This window comes from Fukomys damarensis, unplaced genomic scaffold (genome assembly GCF_012274545.1).
Source record: "Fukomys damarensis isolate Sample0158 unplaced genomic scaffold, DMR_v1.0_HiC HiC_scaffold_37, whole genome shotgun sequence".
NCBI lineage: Eukaryota > Metazoa > Chordata > Mammalia > Rodentia > Bathyergidae > Fukomys > Fukomys damarensis.
In genome coordinates this window covers 49,602,365-49,620,740 of record NW_022900949.1, presented here as the reverse complement: position 1 = coordinate 49,620,740, position 18,376 = coordinate 49,602,365, and the positions used below count along the sequence as shown (strand labels likewise).

The 18,376-nt window shown below is 42.3% G+C and overlaps 1 protein-coding gene across 3 annotated transcripts in view; it reads right to left on the bottom strand.

Moving 5' to 3' along the window:
* Pccb (propionyl-CoA carboxylase subunit beta) overlaps nucleotides 1–18,376 on the bottom strand; it is a 76,289-nt gene that overhangs the window by 6,429 nt on the left and 51,484 nt on the right. For all 3 annotated transcript variants that reach the window (XM_010625513.3, XM_010625512.2, XM_033759470.1), the window contains 3 exons: nucleotides 13,082–13,202; nucleotides 8,670–8,751; nucleotides 5,287–5,410 (listed from right to left, as the gene is read on the bottom strand). In XM_010625513.3, the coding sequence (XP_010623815.1) occupies nucleotides 5,287–5,410; nucleotides 8,670–8,751; nucleotides 13,082–13,202 (327 nt within the window). The remainder of the gene's footprint in view (nucleotides 1–5,286; nucleotides 5,411–8,669; nucleotides 8,752–13,081; nucleotides 13,203–18,376) is intronic.

Genomic DNA, 18,376 nt, shown 5'->3' with positions numbered 1-18,376 from the left:
CAAAAAAAAAAAAAAAAAAAAAAAAAAAAAAAACATACGTGAAAACACTGATTCATGGGATTTCATCATATTTTTTAACTTATGCAAAAAACATCATAGTGTAGGCAAATCACAGACCATGAAAAAATATGCAGTACATGTATCTATAAAGCATTCATATCCAGAATATATAGCAAACCCTAGACATCAACAATAAAAGACAAGTAACAAACAAACACAGAACTCCTTCCAGATACACTTGGGAAGGGTTATTGGTTTGCTGGGTATTGAACCCAAAGCTTTTGCACAAAGTTACATTCCCAGGCTTTTTTATTTTAAGACAGGGTTTCACTAAGTCACTAGGTTGCCCAGGCTGGGACTGAATTGGTAACCTTCCTGCCTGAGTCTCTTGAGTGCTAGGATTATAGAAAAATGCCACCACTCCCAGCAGCTAAGAATGTACTCTGAAATAAAAATGTCTATAGCTTGTTTTAGGTAGTGGCTGCAAGGGTATAACACAACTGTCAAATGTCAAAACCTATCAAAATGAACCTTAAGAGCTGTGCATTTTTTTAAAAATGTATTTTTAATATTATAAATCACTGACTTTAGATGTTTTTTCTAAATAATGAAATATAGGAGTAGGTGGATGAAAGCTCCCACCCCACAATAGAAATGTGGAAAAACTGTTCAAACAAACTTTGACAGAGGTCTGGAAAATAAGCAAAGGTTTGCAATAATCAAGTCGATGCTGAATCAAGAAAAAGGCAATTTTAAAATGAGGGAAATTTTTTAAATGGTGGAAATGTTTTCTGGGCTTTTAAATTAAACTTACTACTCTCACTGGTTCTAAAGGATGCAGAGCAAAACCTTTTCACAAATTACTGTGTAGGTCTGCTGTAGCCTGTAAGGACTGACATGAGGCACCTGTTTTGCCAAATTTGGAACTCAGGCTGGAAAAGCAGTGAGCACTGCTCAAAAATATGTTAAGGCAGAGAATGACCTGAAGATGTTTGGGACAAGGGCTGTGGTTTAAAACCTGGGAAAAAATAAAAAAAAACAAGAAGAAAGTTTTTTTAGGAACTTTGTGCTTTCAAAGGATCTGTGTGTACAAGGAAATTTAGACAGACATGCATACCTAAGCCCAAACACACAACCAGAAAAGATCTAAGAAGGGGGAGGCAGAAAATACCTTGAGATAGAAGTAAATAAAAACATAATATTACAAAACATAAGACACAAAAAGACCTTAAGTCTTTACCCAAGGCTGATCCCAAAGCTCAGTTCAAGTCTGGCTAAGCATTAAAAGAGCTCTCCAAGACAAAGCCAATTTTCAAAACAAGATTTGGGTTTTTTTGTTTTGTTTTGTTTTTGTTTTTGTTTATTTCTTTGTTCCAGCTCCTAGTGTTCAAGAAAGTTTCTGTTAAAACACTAAGTGGGGCCAGGGAATTTAGCTCAGTGGTTCTGCTGCCTGCCTCGCAAGCAAAAGGTCCCAAGTTCGATCCCCAGTACCAAAAAACAAACAAACACACAAACACTAAATGAACACAAACTAGGACATACAGACTTCAATCACACAAATGACAAAGAAGACGGTCTCTGGGGAAAAAAGTTGTGAAATGATGCTAGACAAATGGACCACTATAACATTCAATAATTTGATAAACAAACAACTCTGGGAAAGAGGAAAATCCGATTGCCAGACTTAGCCTAGTATAGCAAGTCAACAACAAAGCCACAAAGCATAAATGAAATAGGAAAGTATGGCTATTCGAATGAACAAATAAAAAACTGTTCTTGAGGAAGCAAAGGTATTGACTGTACTAGACAGACTTTACAACAGTCTTAAATAGCCAGGTGTGGGGGCACATGCCTGTAATCCCAGCACTCAGGAGGCTGAGGCAGAAGGATTGCTGTGAGTTCGAGACCAGCCTGGGCTACATAGTGAGTTCCAGGTCAGTCTCAACTACATAGTGAGGCCCTGTCTCAAAAAAACAAAACAAAAAACAGTCTGTCTTAAACATTTTCAAATAAGTAAAGGAAAATATGTACAAATACCTAAAGTTATGAAAATAATGTACGAACAAAATGAAAATACCAATAAAGAGGAAGAAAATATAAAATTGATTATAAAAAGAATCTAACAAATTCTGGAAAGTACAATAATTGAAATGAAAATTTCATTACAGGGGTTCAACAGGAGACGTGAGAAAGCAGGACAGAGGACAAGGAGCAGGAAGATAAAAAGAGTGAAATTAGGAGCAGCAAGAAAGAAATTTAAGTGAACAAAGGCTGAGGGACTTATGATCATCATCAAGTGAGCAAACTTACACAAGATGGAAAGACAAGTGGGCAGAAGAATGGAAGAATTCGGCAAAGAGATAATTTGAAGAAATAATGTCTAAACCTCCCAAATTTGATACAAGACAAAAATGTCTACCAACTCCAAGAAGAATAAATTCAGACTCATAGTGAGATGCATTATAATCAAACTGTCAAAAGACAAAGGGACTCCTGAAACAGCAAGAGAAGTGACTCATCATTTACAAAGGGTCCTCACTAACATTAGCAACTGGTAACTACAGAAACCCTGAAGGCCAGAAAATAGAGGATACTATATTAATAATACTAAATGAATAAAACGATCAACCATAAATTCTACATCTGGCAAACTGTCCTTCAAAGCTGAAGAATTAAAATTGAGACATTCCCAGGTAGACAAAAAGCAAAAGAGTTCACTACCGGTTGTGCTCTGTAAGAAATGCTCTCTCTACCCATGCTCCTGAAGAAGGGAATTCAGGCTGACAGGAAGGGCCATTAATCAGAATCACAAAGTTGTACGGAAAAATACAGTACAGGTAACTACATGGCAAATACAAAAGCCAGTATTAAGGTATCCAGTCTGTAACTCTACTTTTTGTTTCCTACAACATTTTTTTTAAATGAAGACTGGACGGGTTCACTGGTGAATTCTACCATACATTAAAGAAGAAACACTACCAATTCTCTACAATTTCTTTCAGAAGATGAAAGCAGAGAGAACAGTTTCTAACACATTCTACTAGACCAAAGGCAGACAAAGACATCGCAAAAAAAGAAAACTGCAAGTCAATGTCTCTCATGAACATATATGAAAAACTCAACAAAATATTACCAATTTTTAAAAAAATCTATAAAAAGAACTATGTACCACAACAAAGTGGGTTTTATCCCAGGTATACAGGCCAGTTCAACTACTGAAAAGTAATGAAATTCAGCCCATGAACAGGTTAAAAAAAAGTCATTGATCATATAAATGAACGCAGAGAAACCATTTGACAAAATTCAATGCCCATTTATGATTTTACAAAAATCTGTTGGCTAAGTAGGAATAGACAGGAACTTCTAAATTGTATAAAGAGTATCTACAAAACACAGCCAAGATCATAGCTAACAGTAAGACACTAGAGTTTTCTCACCAAGATCAACAACACGGTAAGTACCAAATAATTTCTCTGGTGTAAAAAACTAAAAGTGTAGGACCGGGGTTTTAACACAGTGGTTCGGTGGCCTGCCTTGCAAGTGCAAGGACCTGAGTTCAATCCCCGGTACCAAAAAAAAAATCTAAAAGTGTAAATAAGATTCAAATGGTATAACTGATAATGTGATCAGATTTTTGTTTTTTGTTTGTTTGGTTGTTTTTTTGGTTTTTGGTGTTTTTTTTGTTTTGTTTTGTTTTTTTGGTACCAGGGATCAAACTCAGGAACTTGCACTTGCGAGGCAGGTGCAGTGCCACTGAGATAAATCCCCAGCCCAATAATGTGAAATAGGAAGAAAACATCTAAAGGAGTAGGGGAAGTGGGAAGGGTAGAGGAAAGGAGAGAAGGGAAAAGAAAAAATATGAGAAAAGTAAAAAAATGGAAACAAAGTCTTTGTAAATAGGAAAGAGTGGAGGAGGTGAAGGGAGGGCAAAGAAGTGAGGAAAAAATAAGAACCAAGATACATCATGTAAAGGTACAAGATCCCAACGATGAATGTAACTGTACTGTATACCTAAAATGTACCAATAAAATTAATGGAGAAAAAAAGAACAAGGCCAAAATGTCATTCACCACTGCTTAATGAAATATTGAAATATTCCAGTGGAAGTTCTGCTAATGCATTGAGAAAATGAAATAGAAGGTGTACAGATTAAGATGAAATAAAATCAAAATGTCACTGTTTGCAGATGACATAGTTGTCTAGATAGAAAATCTGAACAAACTGCCTAGAGAAATAGAAACAAAAAAGATACTGGATATAGCAAGGTTTTGCAAGATAAAAATGCTAACACACAAAAATCAATCATTTCTGTATATATTAGCAATGAATTAAGTAGAATTTGAAATTATAAACAATATCATTTATATTAGCACCAAAATACATGAAACAGGTAGAAACCTCATGAAACACATATAATATCTAGTAGTGGAAAATAAATTCTAATGAAAGAAATCAAGGAACTGAATAAAACTGACAGCCATTTTGGAAAATGGAGCTCTCTGAGTGGATGCACAGTTTCTGGGGTGATGAAAAAGTTTTGGAAACAGAGGTGATGGCTATATACACTGTAAATTCAATCAACACTACTGCAATTAAAATGGTCATAGTATAGACTTTTTAAAATATTTTTAAAATGTCTAAAGACAAGGAAAATTACCATGGTAAAGTAGATGAGGCTAGGTCATGAGGGCGGGTGGGGCCTCCTACAGAGGCATTCAAAACAGACCTAAGAGGAGAAACAGTGCAGGGAGAAGCAGGGGCCACAGTTTCTCTCCGCCCCTTCCAACCCCTCCAAAGCACAGCCACTGAAGAGTCCCTACCCCCCCAGCTGACTCAGGTCTGGCCATATCACCTGAAAGCTCTGAGACACAGAACAGCGAGATGCCTTCACAGCATCTTCATATACTAACCACGCACCCACAGGGCACTGCTAAAGGCCATGGAGCTGTGAGGGGAACTTTAACACCTGCCTTCATGGAGCTCACTGCTGGTTGGGGGTGGGGGGTAATGACAGGGACAGAAAACTGGCCTCTTTGGAAGTGAACACCTTGTTCGCTAAGGAAGAACATTATCTACAGACCCTTAAGGGGAAGGAAGGGGCGTGTGAAAGATGCATTTTCAGCTGTTTAATATTGAAAGAGAAAGTCACTTTTACAACATATATTTGTTTATTCTAGTCATGGAAGGCCATGTCTGAGGAAAGGGTGAAGGGAGACAGTCACATGGGTCCAGGCAGCCCCGGCCTCCAACCCCAACCCAAGGTTTAGGAATCCTTCTCCATCCTACCTGAGGCCACCTTGGGTTGGTTACCAACAATTCCAACAGTCCTCCCATTCATTCTTGCAAAACCAACAACGATATTCTTGGCATAACTGGGCATGATCTCAAAAAATTCTCGCTCATCAACAACCTGTAGAAATAAATTTACTCCTGAACTCAAACTGATAAATACAAGTACAAGACAGAAGTACAAAAGGACAAAGCTGGACCGCTTACAACACAGCTTCTGCAGGGCAGGCAGCAGCTCCTCTGCTGCAGGGAGGAAAGCTTTGCACACAGTGCACTAGACTTTTTTTTTTCCTTGGGAGTCCATAATATTTTTAATTGACAGACTACTTCTTCTAAGTGTATAGTAGTGCAGCTTGCAATGAAGTTTTTTAAATTTGAATTTAGAATTGTTTATGGCTATTTGTTTTATCTTTTATTTTGAAATCATTTCTAGCTTATGTTTCAAGACCAGTACAAAAAATATTCATGTACCCTTCACTCAGATGCCTCATTTATGAACATTTTCTGTCATTCTTCCTCCATACTCACTTCTTTCTCATACACAGACATGCACACCCATGCACACATTTCTTTTCCCTGACTCATTAAGAGTAAGTTACGGTCATGATACCTCTTCATCTCTCAGGCCCTCACTGCCAATCTCCTAAGAACAAGGACATCCTCTCTCTGACGTAACTGGAATCAGGAAATCAAAGTGCTATTTTCTGTTATACAACCTTACTCAATTCTTGCCAGTTGCTCCAATAATATCCTTGATAGTAACAGAAGCAACAAAAGTCCTGTCCAGAATCTGACCTGGGACTACCTGGTGCTGTTAGTGGTCACGTCTCTTTGGGCTCCTTGAATTTTCTCTCCTTCAGGCTTTGTCTTTCATATGGTCATGGTATCTTTGAAGACAAGAGTTTCTTTACAGAATTTGTAGAATGTGTAGAATGTGCCTCCTGTCTGGCTTTGTCTGTTGTTTATTCATGTGTAATCTTAGATTAAGTGCTTGTTGACTAGAATGTCACAGAAGCAACCCCAGTGAATCTCATCAAGTGGTAAATGTCAATTTGTCTGCCAATGGTGGTCAGTTCTGCTAGGAGTCTCCTCTGAGAAGTTACTATTTTTCCAATGTAATTAAAAGTAATCTGTGGGAAAAGACTTTGAGACTATGTAAAAATCCTGTTCTTTATCAAATTTCCATCAAAACTCCAGTCCTAGCTAGGTGTGTGGTGAACACCTATAATCCCAGTGCTCTGGGAGGCTGAAATAGGAGAATCATAAATTGGAACCCAGTCTGAATAATTTTAAAAGATCCTATTTCAAAATAAATAAAAAATAAAAAGGGCTAGAAATGTAGCTCAGTGAGAAGGCCCTAGAGTGAATCCCTAGTACCACCAAAAGAAAAAAAAAAAGCCCCAGTCCATTGCTGATTCTTATCTGACTCAATTATTGTTGCCAAATGGAGATGTTTCTAATTCCAATCTTCTTCCCAGTGATGTCTTAAATTACTATTTAGGAAGGTCTGTATTTTGATCTAGTGGTTACTTTGCAATTATGCCTTTAGTCTATTTCCTTATTTTAATCTTTCTTAACTGGTTTGTCTCTTTTTAAGGATATTTGTTGATTGACAACAATCAATGAGCTGATTCTCTTATGCTCTTTCCCTCTCTGCATTTTTGAGTTGCATTTGTTTCTTCAACTAAACATTTATACACTGCTTATCAAGTATCCTCAAAGTAAACTAGAAAGTGGGCACTGCTACATGTGAGTCACAAAGTACTTCCTGAGAAGCTGATGCCACACCGGGCTCCTCACACCTCAGCTCAGGAGTCCAGACAAGGAAACCTCCCATCCTCCCCGCATGAACTAACTGCCACTAGAGGCAGAATGTGAACCCAGGACAGGCAGATTTTGAAAGTCACTGTTTCAATTAAGATTTTAAATGCCCCTCAGAGGAACACATGCGAAAGGCTTGATCTCCAGTCTGCGGCACCACTGAGAGATGGTGGGGCCTAGTGAAAGAAGTTAGGTACCCTAGAGCAGTATACAGGGACCTCAGCTCCTTTCTGCTTCCTGGCTGCCGTGAGGCCAGCAGCTCTGTTCTACCACAAGTTACACACACACCATGAAGCTCTGCCTTGTCACAAGCCCAAAGCAAAAGGCCATGGGACCATGGACTGAAACCTCTGACAATGTGAGCCACGTTCAACACACTCCCATGTGTGTCCTGACCTATCACAGGACATACTGTGTAATCTCATTTCCCTAGAAAGAAAAAGTACCCTAATCAGGAGACTCCCAACAAAGGCATCTTAGTTACTTCCTCTTTGCTGAGCCAAAATACTCAACACCTAAAATTAAAGGAGGGAGGGTTTTGTTTTGTTTTTGGCACTGGGGATCGAACTTGGGCCCTTGAGCTTGCAAGGCAGGCGACAGAACCACTGAGCCAAATACCTGGCCCGAGGAAGGGTTTATTTTAGCTCACAACTTTTTGTGGTTTGACAAGCAACAGCAAGCCTTCTGGACTTTTACCCCATCCAGACTGGAAGCCTCCTGGTTGGTGCCACCCACATCCAGAGTGGGCCTTAACATCATCCACACCTGGAATTATGCTAAACCACTCAGTGGACTGATTCAGTTGCCATACACCCATAATCCACATTCACACCCTAGGTTCAGCCACCTCCAAAATCCCCACCTATGAGCACATGATGCTTTGGGGGGGACATCTAGAGATGTACACTAATAGTATCTAATAGGTATTGGTCCCACTTCACTCCAGATTCGGGACATGGCCCTTAATCTGTACCTCAGAACCATTCTAAAGACCCCAAGTGCTGGGCATGGTAGCGCCACCCATAATCCCAGCACTCGGGAGGCTGAGGCAGGAGGATCGCCCCAAGTTTGAGGCCAACCTGGGCTACATAGTGAGTTCAGGGCCAGCCTGAACTACAAAGAGAGACCCTGCCTCGAACAACAATCAAAAAGACCCCTCAGAGACAGCAGCAACTGCTGCTGCTGCTGCTGTCTCCCACCTACCCTGCCATAGACGGTTCTCCTCTGCCATGCCCCTCTGCCATGCTCCCTTGCCTTGGAGCCAGCAGATTATGAACTGAAACCTCTACAAACTGTGTGCTGAAATAAACCTTTCCTCTGTTTAAAAAAAAAAAAAAAGACCCCTAGGATCTGCCAGCCCAACAGCCCTCCTCCCTTCTCTGGGCCATCAGGACATCCTTACCTACCAGCTCTTCCCAGCACATGCTATTCAGGGGCCCTAGTCTCTTGTCCACCCTGTGCCCACTTGTGCTGACACCCAGGCCAGGACCAACACTTCCTCACTAGGCCAAAACACATGTAGATGCAGCTGAGCGAAACCAAGCAAGCACAATTCTTACCGAGTGTACGATATCCAGCATGTCGTAGGCTTTGGTAGATTCCAGAGGGACAACTGTGTCAAGCTCAGGAACCAGACGCTCACTAGAAAAGAAGCAGGCGTCATCAACACAGGGGGAGCCTGTCACCTTCAGGGGAAGTGGGAAAGTAGAGGCAGAGACACAACTTGGGGATTGGGCTGGACCGGCAAAAATGTTCATTACAAGGAACCCGAATAATGCCAACCCAGAATACCTTCCAGTTTAGTTTTTGAGGGGTTTTTTGGTGGTAGTGGTGGTGGTTGTTGAGATACTGGGGATCCAACCAACGGGTACTCTACCACTGAGCTACTTACTCTGCAGCCCTTTTTATTTTTCATTTTGAGACAGGTCTGCACTAAGTTCTCAGGCTGGGCTTGACCTTCTGATCCTCCTGCCTCAGCCACTCAAAGACTACACATGTGCACTATGCCCAGCCCAGTTTTCTTCTAGAGTAAAAATAGAGCTTATTCCCCTAAACGTGGCTTTTCATCTGCCCTCTGAATATGTCCTCCATCCTGGACACTGCACAAGGCACTAAAGGGCTTGTAGTGAACAAGACATAGCCTGGAAGATCCCACTCTGACTTCCTGTAACATTAAAAACAAAACATCAGAGACTTAAAAGCACAAGAGTTCTGCAAAAACTATTGTGGGTTCATGTCCCCTGTTGGAAGGGTAACCTGGTAAAGTTCCTTTAAAAAGCAAATCAACAGATCTGAGGAGGTGCACATGCTGTAACTCCAGCTACTAGGAAGGATCACAAGATTGAGGTCAGCCTGGCAACTCAGCAAGAGCCTGTCTCAAAATAAAATAAAATACAGTTGACTAGAAATGTAGCTCCGTGGTGGCATGCTCCTGGGTCATTCTCCGGTATGGGAGGTGTTGTAGTCAGGGCTTACAAGGGAATAGATTTAATACAGGATACGTAATTTATAGGATTATTTTATAACATTCACCCCGAAAGTCAAATACAGAGGAGTACAAGAGAACTGTCCATGCACTACATACCTGAAGAATCCAGCCCAGGACCTGGATCCCTAGGCAATGTCCCCCGTGAGTCCAGCCAGAGGCCTCGAGCCCATGGCAACGTCTCATGTAAGTCTGCATCAAGGATCTACACTGGGAAGGCCCAAGGGCTACGGGTGGAAGCTAGCAACTCTGCACCAATGGGGCAAAGGATCTGTGCCACCAGAAGGAAGGATCTGCACTGGAGCCAGGAAGTGATTCACAAGGAGAGAGCCAGAGCTCCTCTGAAGAAAACAGCAGCCATTCCCAGTGATGATGAGAATAGCTGAGCTGTATCAGGAAAACCAGCTGCACTGTGCCCAGAACCATGCTGACTCAGTTCAGCTGGGCATTCCAAGTTGACCACTAGTTAATCCACAACAGGAGGGGTATAGAGGGATGCAGGGTACAGGAGGACCTCTGGGCAGAATCATTTTGGGCTAAACTGTGAAACATGGCCTTGTGACTCCTTCTGATACAGGATTCAGGGCATGGCAAATCTGGCTGGAAAATGAGCAGGATGTGTCAATTACAAGATCTCAGGGCAATGCCAGGACCCCTATGTAGAACTTCCTGCAAGCTTCCATGAGATGTGAATGGCATAAAAGAAAACCAGACACCAAGGAAAGTGTGCTATAATGATTTCCAGTGATAGCCCATGCAGCACTTCTCAGACACTGTGTGTACTTTTATTTTTGCTTTTACCTTCTTTTTCTCTTGTTCTGCCCAAGTTTGCTCTGCAGAACTGGCATCTCCCATACCCATTCACCCTGGGCTTTTCAAATAAACTTCTGGCACGTTCAGTTCTTCATTCAAGGCAAGAAGGACCTGGAGGACTTCTGATTGGTGAGCCATTTGTAAAGCAATTAACCTGATAAAACTTCCTCCTGCATCTAGGTTCTTGGCAGGGAGCTAAGCCAGAGTCTGTTACACCCCCCAGAGTAACTCAATAGTTGACATCCCCTCTGCCCCCTCTCTCCAACAGGCTCTCAGCCCTTTCTGACCATGTGAGCAGCCAGTAGCTCCACTGATCCTGGGTTCAGGTCTGGCCTTGGTCAGGCCATCTAGCCAAACATCCCAGAGAGCTCTACTCCATACTAGCACGGTCCCAACTGACCATGAGGTCCTCCTCTTACTCTTCCTGAATCATTTATACACACAACCTCCCTGGGCCAGGCAGGCTACTTGGATACTTCTGGGACCCTGGACTACTACATTCTTGGATGGTACCCTAACCCTTCAAGGGCTACAAACCACACACCTATTGTTCCTGGGCTACGGTGTGTCCCCCCAAGAGTGAACCCTGAGGACATGACTTCAGGGCTGCACTGGCTCAGTAAGAGTCCCCATATGGGGGCCCAGGTCCAACCCACAAGGCAATGTCTGGAAATGGCCTCTTCCTCTCTACAAAAGGCACTCCAGACCCAGTAATTCTCATTCAGAGAAGCAGAAACAGACAGAGACATGGGGCAGTGATTCCCCAGCTGGGCCTCTCCCTAACTCTATGGGACCCTCTGCACACATCCAGCAGTGGCCCCCAAAGCAAGAGGGAGAGTAGGTCCTCAATGAGAAGCCAATAGCAGCACACCCTTCACAGGCCAGTCCAGCCTCGGCTGAGAGCAGCTTGCAAAGCACATTTCCTTAAGCCCATGCTGTCTGCATTCCTTCACATTTATTTATTTCATATCAAGACAAAACAGAAACTAAACTTTCCACTTCAAAAAAGCACATAAATATGTGGAAAATGCTCAACATCACTGGTCACTCAAGAAATACAAATTAAAACAACACTGAGATTCCTTCTCACTCCAGAGAGAATGCCTATCATCAAGAAATCAACCAATAACCAATGCTGGTGTGGCTGTGGGGAAAAAGGAGACCTTCTAAATTGCTGATGGGAGTGTAAACTGGTACAATCGCTACAGATACCAGTATGAAGATTCCTCAGAAAACTAAAACTAGAGGTTCCACTTGACCCAGGTGTTGCTTTCCTATGTATTTTCCCAAAAGAGTTAAAAGCATCATACCACAGTGATACATGGACCTCCATGTTTATAGCAGCACAATTTATAATAGCTAAATCTAGGAAACAGCCCATATGCTCATCGACAGATGAATGGATAAAGAAAATGTGATGTTTACACACAATGCAGTACTACTCCTCCACCATAAAGAAGTATAAACTTGAGTCATTTGTAGGAAAATGGATGCACCTCAATACCATAATCTTAAGTGAAATAAATCGGACTTACAAGTCTAAATATTGCATTGTTTCTCTTGTGTAAGAAACTCGAAGGGTAAACGAAGAGCACAATGGAAGATAGATATTGTTCACATAGGAAATGTCTTTTTTTTTTTATAGCTGAGACAAAATACCCAACACCCAAAGTTAGAGGAAAGATTTATTGTAGCTTATAGTCCATAATCGCTGGCTCCAAGGCAGTGAGGTATGGCAGAGGGGGATCACAGAGGAGAAACAGTCCATGGCAAAGCAGAAAGAGGCAGCCAGCACTGAAGTAGCAAGCAGCAAGCAACAGACAAGTGACAGCAGCAGCCCTCTTTCTGTCCCTCATAGTCTATCCAGGTTACCCTCCTTTAGGAAAGCGGGTAGCACTCACACCCAGGGAGGGTCTTCCCATTATCCACACCCAGAACTAAGCCCAACCAATCGATGGACTAATTTTGTAACCACACCCCCTTTGATCCCAGCCTCACACTCTGTAGATTCAGCCACCTCTGAAAAGCTCCACCTATGTATGAGTGCATGAGGCTTTGGGGGGAAATCTAGACACAAACCGTAACAAAAGGGGAACAAGGGAGGCAGGAGAAGGAATGGAAAGAAGGGGGAAAAAAGAGAATAGATTGAAAAAAATGGAAACAAAGTTTGTAAATGGGGAGGGGAAGAAAGGTTGAAAGCAGGGGAGCAGAATGAGAAAAAAAAAGAATCAAGATATATCGGGGCCGGGGGTTTAGCGCAGTGGCTCCGTTGTCTGCCTCGCAAGCATGAGGTCCCAAGTTCAATCCCCAATACCCACCCCCAAAAAAAGAAAGAAGACATATTACATGTACAAATTCCCTGTGATGAATATGATAATAGGCATGAAGACGTGCACTAATAAAAAATATAAAGTTACAAAAAACTTCCACTCCAAGTTTGGGAAACTCCAGAGTGTTTCTCAGAAAGCAGACTTTGTGTTCCCCACCCCCTGCACTGAAGGTATCCTCACATGTGGCCACATCATGCCTGTACCAGGGAGTTACACTGCTGTACCCCACAGCCTGCCCCAAGGCGCCCCCAGGGCAGGTCCACAAGTCATGTTAGGACAGAGGGGCCAGGAAAGGACAAGTCACCCTGCCAAAGGGGGAAAGAGGCACTGGCCTGCAGCCCACCTGGGATCGTGGCACTCACGGACAGGGGCCAGGTCCTGACAGCTGAGGGGCAGGTAGTTGAAGAACTCCCGGAGGTTACACAGGGCGTCCACATCATTCTCAAAGGCCCTGTGGGCCACACCTGCGAAGAAGGGAAGACACGATGGACCGGGGTGCTGGCCAGCTGGAAGACGCTGCTCCCTCTGTGCCCTTCGGTCAAGTACACCTGTAGCAGGCAGCTTTGTCTTCTATCTGCCAGGGAGGACACCACTTCTCCTCCGCTTTCCACAAGACTGAGCCTGAGGCTGAGCTTCCTTCACACAGTCGCTTCCCTCTAGGGATCAAGCCTTTCTTTATTCAGGTCTTACGCCAATGTTACCTCCACACTTACCTGTGGCCCTCACTTCCCTCCCTGCACCTCGATGGGGGCTCTGGACACACTTCTCTGCTGACTGCGAAGCCTTCCTGGAGTACTGGCTCCAACAGCGTCTGCTCACCACAGCACCCCATCAAGGCACCCCATCAAGGCACCCCATCAAGGACAGCACCTTGCCTGCAGTGAGCACTAAGGAAAAGCAAGGAACTGTGGCCCCCATGAGGGACCAAGCCATTGGACCTGTAGAGTTCTGAAATAAAGACCAGCCAAACAAGGCCAGTCAAGGGCTCAGCAAGCGGAGCCAAGAACTCTCAGATTTGCCTCACCAGACTTCCTGCCTCCACCACTGACCCTACCGTCCGTCATCCACACAGCTTCAGAGGGAGCTGAAATCAAGTCTCTCCTCCCAACCGCCTGCTGCTTGACCAAGTATACCAGTCATTCCTGTGCCCCAGTGTCTTTGCACAGCTGGTTTCTCCCTGCAGGCTCCTCCCCAGCCACCCACACAGTGAAATCCTTCAAATCTGTTCAGCCATTACCCTCAGTGAGGCCACCATCCTCACCACCCTGTGTGAAAAATCATAATGCCAACTCCCTTTATCCACCGTTCTAATTCTTATATATATCATCTTCCAACACACTACATAATGTACTGATTTATGATGTTTTCTATTTTCTTTTTCTTTTACTAGAATATAAGCCCATATTGGTAGTTTTGTGCCACAGTTGTTCTGGCCACAGATATAACTTCACACATAGACACTCGATGAGTATTTCTTGAATGAATACAAAGCATTTTTTCACTGTGACCATTCTTTCATTTATAAAGAATTTATAAATTAGTATAACAGCTTTGAAAGACAGCTGGAAGTGCCTGGCAGTTTAAACACAGTTCAATCCCTAGTACCTTCAAAGATCAAACAAACCTAAACATAGTTATTTAACCTAGAAATTCCTCTTCAAAGTTCATACCAAAAAGAAATGAAAAAATACGCCCACACAAAAAACAAATAAATATACACATGTTTATAGCAGTGTATTACTGAAAACAACCCAAATGTCCACTAAACCGGTCACTGGGTTAACACAACGTGGTGAGGCTGGGGTGAGGCTCAGTAGTACAGCACTTATCTAACAAGCATGAGGTCCTGGGTTGGCCCAGCACAGCAAAAAGAAAAAGGGAAGTATAAAAGACAGATATGACCGTGCACACCTATAATGCTAGCACTCTGGGAGGCAAAGGCAGGAAGACAGAAAGTTCCAGACCAGCCTGAGCAGCTTAGCAACTTAGCAAGACCTTCTTCCAAAATTTAGAAATGGAAGCCGGGTATGGTGGCTTACACCTATAGTCCCAGCACTTGGGAGGCTGAGGCAGGGGGATCATCACAAGTTTGAGGTCAGCCTGGGCTACACAGTGTTCAAAGCCATTGAATATATAGCAAGACTCTGGACTTAAAAAAATAATAATAATAAATGATTTTTTTTAAAAAAAAACAAAGGGCTGGGGTCATAGCTTACTACAAAGTCACAGGTTGAATCCCTAATACTGCAAAAACAAGTGGTATGCAAAAACAACCATTATGCAGCCATAAAAAATGAATTAAGTACTGATTCATGATAGATGATAAACCTTTAAAAAAATGTTCAAAGTAAAAAAAAAGCAGCCACAAAAAAATACATGTTGTAATGATTCTATTTATATGAAATGTCCAAAAGAGGTAAATCCATAGAAACAAAGTTGCACTGTATAGAACTAGAGTCTTTGGGATGTGACAGGGTATAACTGCTAATGAGTACAGGGTTCCTTTATTTAGGGTACTGAAAATGCTCCAAAACTGATTATGAGAATCAGTACACAACTCTGACTATATTAAAAACCACTGAACACTAAATAGGTAAAATATACAGTAAATTATCAAGAAAAGGAAGAAAGAAGCAAAATAGCACAATGAAAGAAAGATGTGAAGAACGCCTTTGGGTCCTTTCTTCAGGCCCACAAAGGATACTACATACTGTCCCTAAAAAAACAAGAGTCATGACACACACACACCTGTAATCCCAGTTACTAAGGATGAAGCAAGGAAGATCGTAAGTTTGAAGACAGCCTGGGCAACTTAGCAAGAAGCTGTCTCAAAATAAAATAAAAAACAAAGAGGCTGGGGGTGTATAGCTCAGTGGGAGAGCACTCGCCTAAAATGTGCAAGGCACGTTCAATCCTCAGCACAGCAAAAAACCAAAATGCACTCCAAAAATCACGCTACAAAAGAAAATGTAGTGTCACAGGTGACACTCATTACTTAAAGCTGTCAAGTGAAAGAAATGGTACAGAAAAACATGCATGCATATGATTGTATATATGTACACGTGGGTACTCTGTTGTCTCTGTGAAAAACACTAGGAGGTATAACCAAAGCTCAGTGGTGATTATCTGTAATGATACAATTTCTAGTAACGATGAATTTTAGTCCTGTATTTTCTATTACAAACATTAACAATTTTGAAATAAGCAACTGCACATTTAGTCAAATCAAGACAACACAGAGCCCAGCACAAACGACAACTGTCCATAAGGCCTGGGACATGACGGAAGCTATGTGGTGGAGGGAGGATGAGAAGTGTCCAACCTGGGACAAAGAAGGACAATTTTTGTGGGTCGGGCATCAAGAACTTTGACTTTCTGAAACAACATATTTCAGCCAGGGTTGGTGGCACTTGGCTGTAATCCCACTCCAGAGGCTGAGTTCAAGACCTGCCTGGGCTATATAATGAGTTCAAGGCTGGCCTAGACTATAGGGCAAAATCCTGTCTCAAAAAGCAAAAACAAATAAAAAGCATATTTCATCAATATAAGACTTGTCTAATAAAAACATCGCTACTATAACGACACTAAAAAGAAATGCTTTAAACCACAGTACAGTGTGGTGTGGGACTCAGTCACATCTGGCTCCTACTGCTTTGAAATCTTGCAAGAAAGTAATTTTCCCTATCCTCAGTTACACTCCTTGCTCTGTGGTAGGTGATCATTTCACAGCTTGATGCTTTTTTCCTGAGAAAATATGGAATTGCATTCATTATTCCAACAGCAAACATGTCTTCAGTGATGTGAAAATCATTCCCAGCTCTTAATCCTATGCCTTTCAGTTCAAACAAGAACTTTTTGTTTCAATACCAAAGTACTGAAACGTGAGTATTTTAAACTCAGCTTATTTACTGTGAACAGAGGTTAACGATAATGGTCCAAGGGTAGAAGAGTGGGTAGGGTGTTTGCCTAGCATGTGTGAATCCTTGGGTTAGATCCAAAGTCACTCACACACACACACACACACACACACACACACACACACACACACACAAGACTAAAGTCATTAACACATATGGCAGGACAATCACATTAAGACTACACCTGGCCAATGCGAACAGGTGATACCTACCTAAGACATACCCTAAATCTGGGAGAAAAAAGTGTCACAAAATATACATTTTAAAAATTTCAACTCACATATATCAAGTCATACCTACTTATACCCTTGATTCCAAAAACTAGCTTTATGTAAAGAATATCAAAGCAGGGACTGAGGTGTAGCTTAGTGGCAGAGTGGTTGCCTAGCATGAGGAATGACCTAGGTTTGGTCCCCAGCATGAAAAAAAAAAATCACTGTATGTAAAATATAGTGAGTCTCTCTGGTTAAACTAAAAACTTTAAATAGGTTTTTTGTTAATTATCAGTGTAAACCTGGCTGAAAGCCACCAAAGAGTCCAACATGGAGAAGCAAAGACCAGCAGCAAAACACAGCCTCTCTGGGACCTAGAAACAAGACACTTAAAAAATAACAACTTGATGGAAAGAAAAAAAGTAGAACTCTGGGAATCAGAGAAGCTGGAGAAACAGAGCACAATGCAGAGAAAAGTATGAAGCCATCTGGAAGCACGCCTGGCTCCTGTGAACACAAGGTAAGCCCAGGATGGTTCAGCAACACAGGGAGAAACCACAGCCCAGGCTGCAGCACTAGCCACAAGAAAAAAACACGGTTATTTTAAACTGCAAAAATAGCATGGGAGTTTTTACTCCAAAAGTGACTCCTTCCGTGAGCCAGGCTAGGCATGGAGACAAAAATCCAGCGCAGAACCCACCAGATTTGAGAGAGTTTAATTAGGAATCATTTTGAGAAGGCATTAACTTTTAACACTGAGTCACAGAACATCTACAGAATAATGATACTTCAGTTTCTGGAGCCACAGTGATGGTGGAAGAGACAGCTGTGGAGAGAGCACAGGCCAGACACAGACCCCTAGAAAAGTTTAAGATCAGGCCAGAAAGAAACAAAGGGACTCTGCCCACTGTAGTGAGAAGCAAGGCCCAGTGTGTAGCTCTCAAGGGACGTAGGTATGAAAGTGCTGACATCAAGGCCAACGCCTGGCTCAACCCCGCCCCACTGCCAACATTCAGCACAGAACTCAGTAGTCCATTTCCCTTCCTCATCTACCAATTTGAGCAGTATATGGCTTGGCTTGGATGGTTGCCGCACCTCAGGGTGTACAGACAGTGGGGCCTCTAGGGTAGAGAGGCACCTCACAAACACACAGAGAAGACCATACCTTACAGTGAACACAAGGACACAGAAAGTGAGAACTGCCAGAGTGAATATATCCCTAGAGCGGACATCACTGACACAGTGGGAAGGCGGGGCAGGATCAGCATCACACACAAAAAATGTGAGCATGGAAACAAAATAGGTTTTAGCACTGGCTGTCTCACCCTCACGTCTACTGAATTCCAACACTGCAGACCCTGGACAGAACCACTCACTCAAAAACACCAAGACATTTTTTATTCATTTTTTTCTTCATTGGGGGATAGGTCTCTTTTCTTTTTCTCTCTCTCTTTTTTTTTTTTTTTTTTTTTTTTTTTTTTTTTTTTTTTTTTTTTTTTTTTTTTTTTT